The sequence below is a fragment of the Clupea harengus genome, chromosome 16, assembly GCF_900700415.2.
Source record: "Clupea harengus chromosome 16, Ch_v2.0.2, whole genome shotgun sequence".
NCBI lineage: Eukaryota > Metazoa > Chordata > Actinopteri > Clupeiformes > Clupeidae > Clupea > Clupea harengus.
The window spans coordinates 5,324,953-5,327,452 of record NC_045167.1 but is presented as its reverse complement, the minus strand read 5'-3'; the positions used below and the strand labels follow the sequence as shown (position 1 = coordinate 5,327,452).

Here is a 2,500-nt window from a genome sequence, read left to right as displayed (position 1 = left end):
TCTAGGTAGGTTTCCGAGTGGCATGGAGATAAAATCTTTGTTTACAGCGGCTCTATGACAACAGTAGAACCGTCTGGGCCGTGTTGTCATTCTCTCACATAAACATAAACTACCCTAATCAGGTGACACGTGTGCAGTTACACGCCCAGATTAGAGTGCTTGTACTGACCATCAACAGCAACATGCTCACAGGGATGACTTAATCAGCCTTTTTTGGTCTTCACAGTCCTCAATGTCAATATAATTGTCTTTGTCCTAGTCGTAGTTATGTCAGCTGTAGTTATAACATCACATTCAGACAAAACAAACACATTTCATACAGCATGGTTTCAATATGACTCTCACACCATGATCTCATAAACTGTCAGGAGTTTGCTGATGTCAGCTAGTAGCGTATCAGCATCTCAAGGGGGGCAGCGCTTCTAAGAACTGTTTTCCTCTCTCAAGAGTCTGCACTTATGTCAGCTGTAGTTATAACATCACATTCAGACAAAACAAACACATTTCATACAGCATGGTTTCAATATGACTCTCACACCATGATCTCATAAACAGTCAGGAGTTTGCTGATGTCAGCTAGTAGCGTATCAGCATCTCAAGGGGGGCAGCGCTTCTAAGAACTGTTTTCCTCTCTCAAGAGTCTGCACTTTCCACTAACACGCTTGTTTGTTTTGGTTTGGTTTGTTTTGGTTTGGTTTGTTTTGGCACCACAGGAAGTTGAAGAAGCTGTACAGGACCCTGAAGGATAAGGACCGGGCCCCAGAGCCCTCAGAGAATGAGGGGCCCCAGAGCAAGGGCCCCCAGCAGTGGAACTTGGACTACGACCTGGAGCGCTTCGAGGGCCTGACGCCAGAGTACATGGAGATGAGTGAGTGCCGTCCTCACAGATTGCCTGAGTAAAACATTTATTAATTTATTTAATGAATACAAACAGTGAGGTTGGTGGCTAACTGTACAATGATGGAATTGGGTAATGTCCATGTCTCTCTTTCTTTCTACTTTTTTCTGTCTTGTTTTCTTTTGCTCTTTCTCATTTCTTTCTGTTCCCCTTTTTCTCTCTCAACTACTTCCTCTGCAGTCATATTAAAAGGCAGGGGGCTCTGCACTGTGTGTGTGTGTGTGTGTGTGTGTGTGTGTGTGTGTGTGTGTGTGTGTGTGTGTATCATCCAGCAGTCGTGTGGCTGTTCCTCCTACAAGCCAGGACACCCAGCTAAATTATTTGCATGCCTGGTTGCAAACTTGGTTTAAAAAAGCTGTTCGCCTTCTCTTTGTCTTGGCTTGGGTTGGTGGGAATAGCCCCACTGAATTGCTGTTAATTCCTGCCGTGGTTTTTGGATGTGTGGGGTCATGACTGACTAATGAGTGTCAGCGGGGCGCTGTGCTTCCCAAGCTCATGTTTGCTTTCCTCAGCTGTGTTTACCCCGAGATATTTGTGTCGAGTCCAGCGTGAGGGCGCTGCAAGTGAGCACACTCACGCACTCTCACTGTCACTTTTGTGCTCTGTCTCTTGCTCGCTCTCATTCACAGCACACACACACACACACACACACACACACACACACACATACACACACACACACACACACACACACACACACGCACACATCACAAACATAAATTCTCACTCATTCATACACACAAGCACGCACACACACACACACACACACACACACACACACACACACACACATTCCCCAAAAATGTGCTCTCGGTTTTAGTTACTGCTCAAGCAGCCAAGTGTAACTTCATCTCTGAAGGGCCTATGAATGACCTCATGACTCCATGACCTCATGGCCAGGCCTGACTGGTCCAGCAGCACTCTGATGGGAAAGCCTGCTAATTAAAAGTGCCAAAGTACTTCAAACTCAACCCATTAATGACTTTCTGTTGTTCACCTGCGACTGTGAGTGACAGTCATTTAGAGGTCTGTGAGAAACTGGGAGTGTTTTTTTCCGTAAAGAGGATGAACCTTCAGGACTTTTAGGACAGGGGCACTGAGGAAATTGTTGGGTAGCGGATGCTTGGAATGGCAGTTCCTAACTTCAGGGGAATTTCAGAATTCTTTGGAATGTCATGTATTTTGTATTTTGTATTTTGAATGTAAGTCTTTTTATGTTATGCAAATGCTGCATTCATTGGAAATGACTCACAAGTCTGGTGAGTAATTCTGGGAATTGTCAGGAATAAACGCACTGATGGCTTTGAAGAATCAGGAGTGTCCCTTTGTGGTGGGAATCTGAAGTGATGAGTTTTGTGAATGGAATGTTGCTTCACTTTTTGGGGGACTGAAATTATGGGTTTGTAACAGCTGCTTAAGTATGAGTTACTATGGGGCAAGCCTGTGGTGAGGCTTGGTTACGCAACACAGCCCCACACACACACACACACACACATACACACACACACACACACACACACACAGAGCGAAGAGGCACTCTCTTGTCATGTGTTCTTCAGTCGTGCTGCCTAAGTCATGTACATGATATTTACTACAAAGTAT

At 45.1% G+C, this 2,500-nt stretch overlaps 1 protein-coding gene across 1 annotated transcript in view; it reads left to right on the top strand.

Annotated features, from left to right (window-relative positions):
* LOC116224129 (anoctamin-2-like) overlaps nucleotides 1-2,500 on the top strand; it is a 36,958-nt gene that overhangs the window by 11,726 nt on the left and 22,732 nt on the right. The window contains exon 5 of the mRNA XM_031582955.2: nucleotides 714-868. Coding sequence (XP_031438815.1) covers nucleotides 714-868 — 155 coding nt within the window. The remainder of the gene's footprint in view (nucleotides 1-713; nucleotides 869-2,500) is intronic.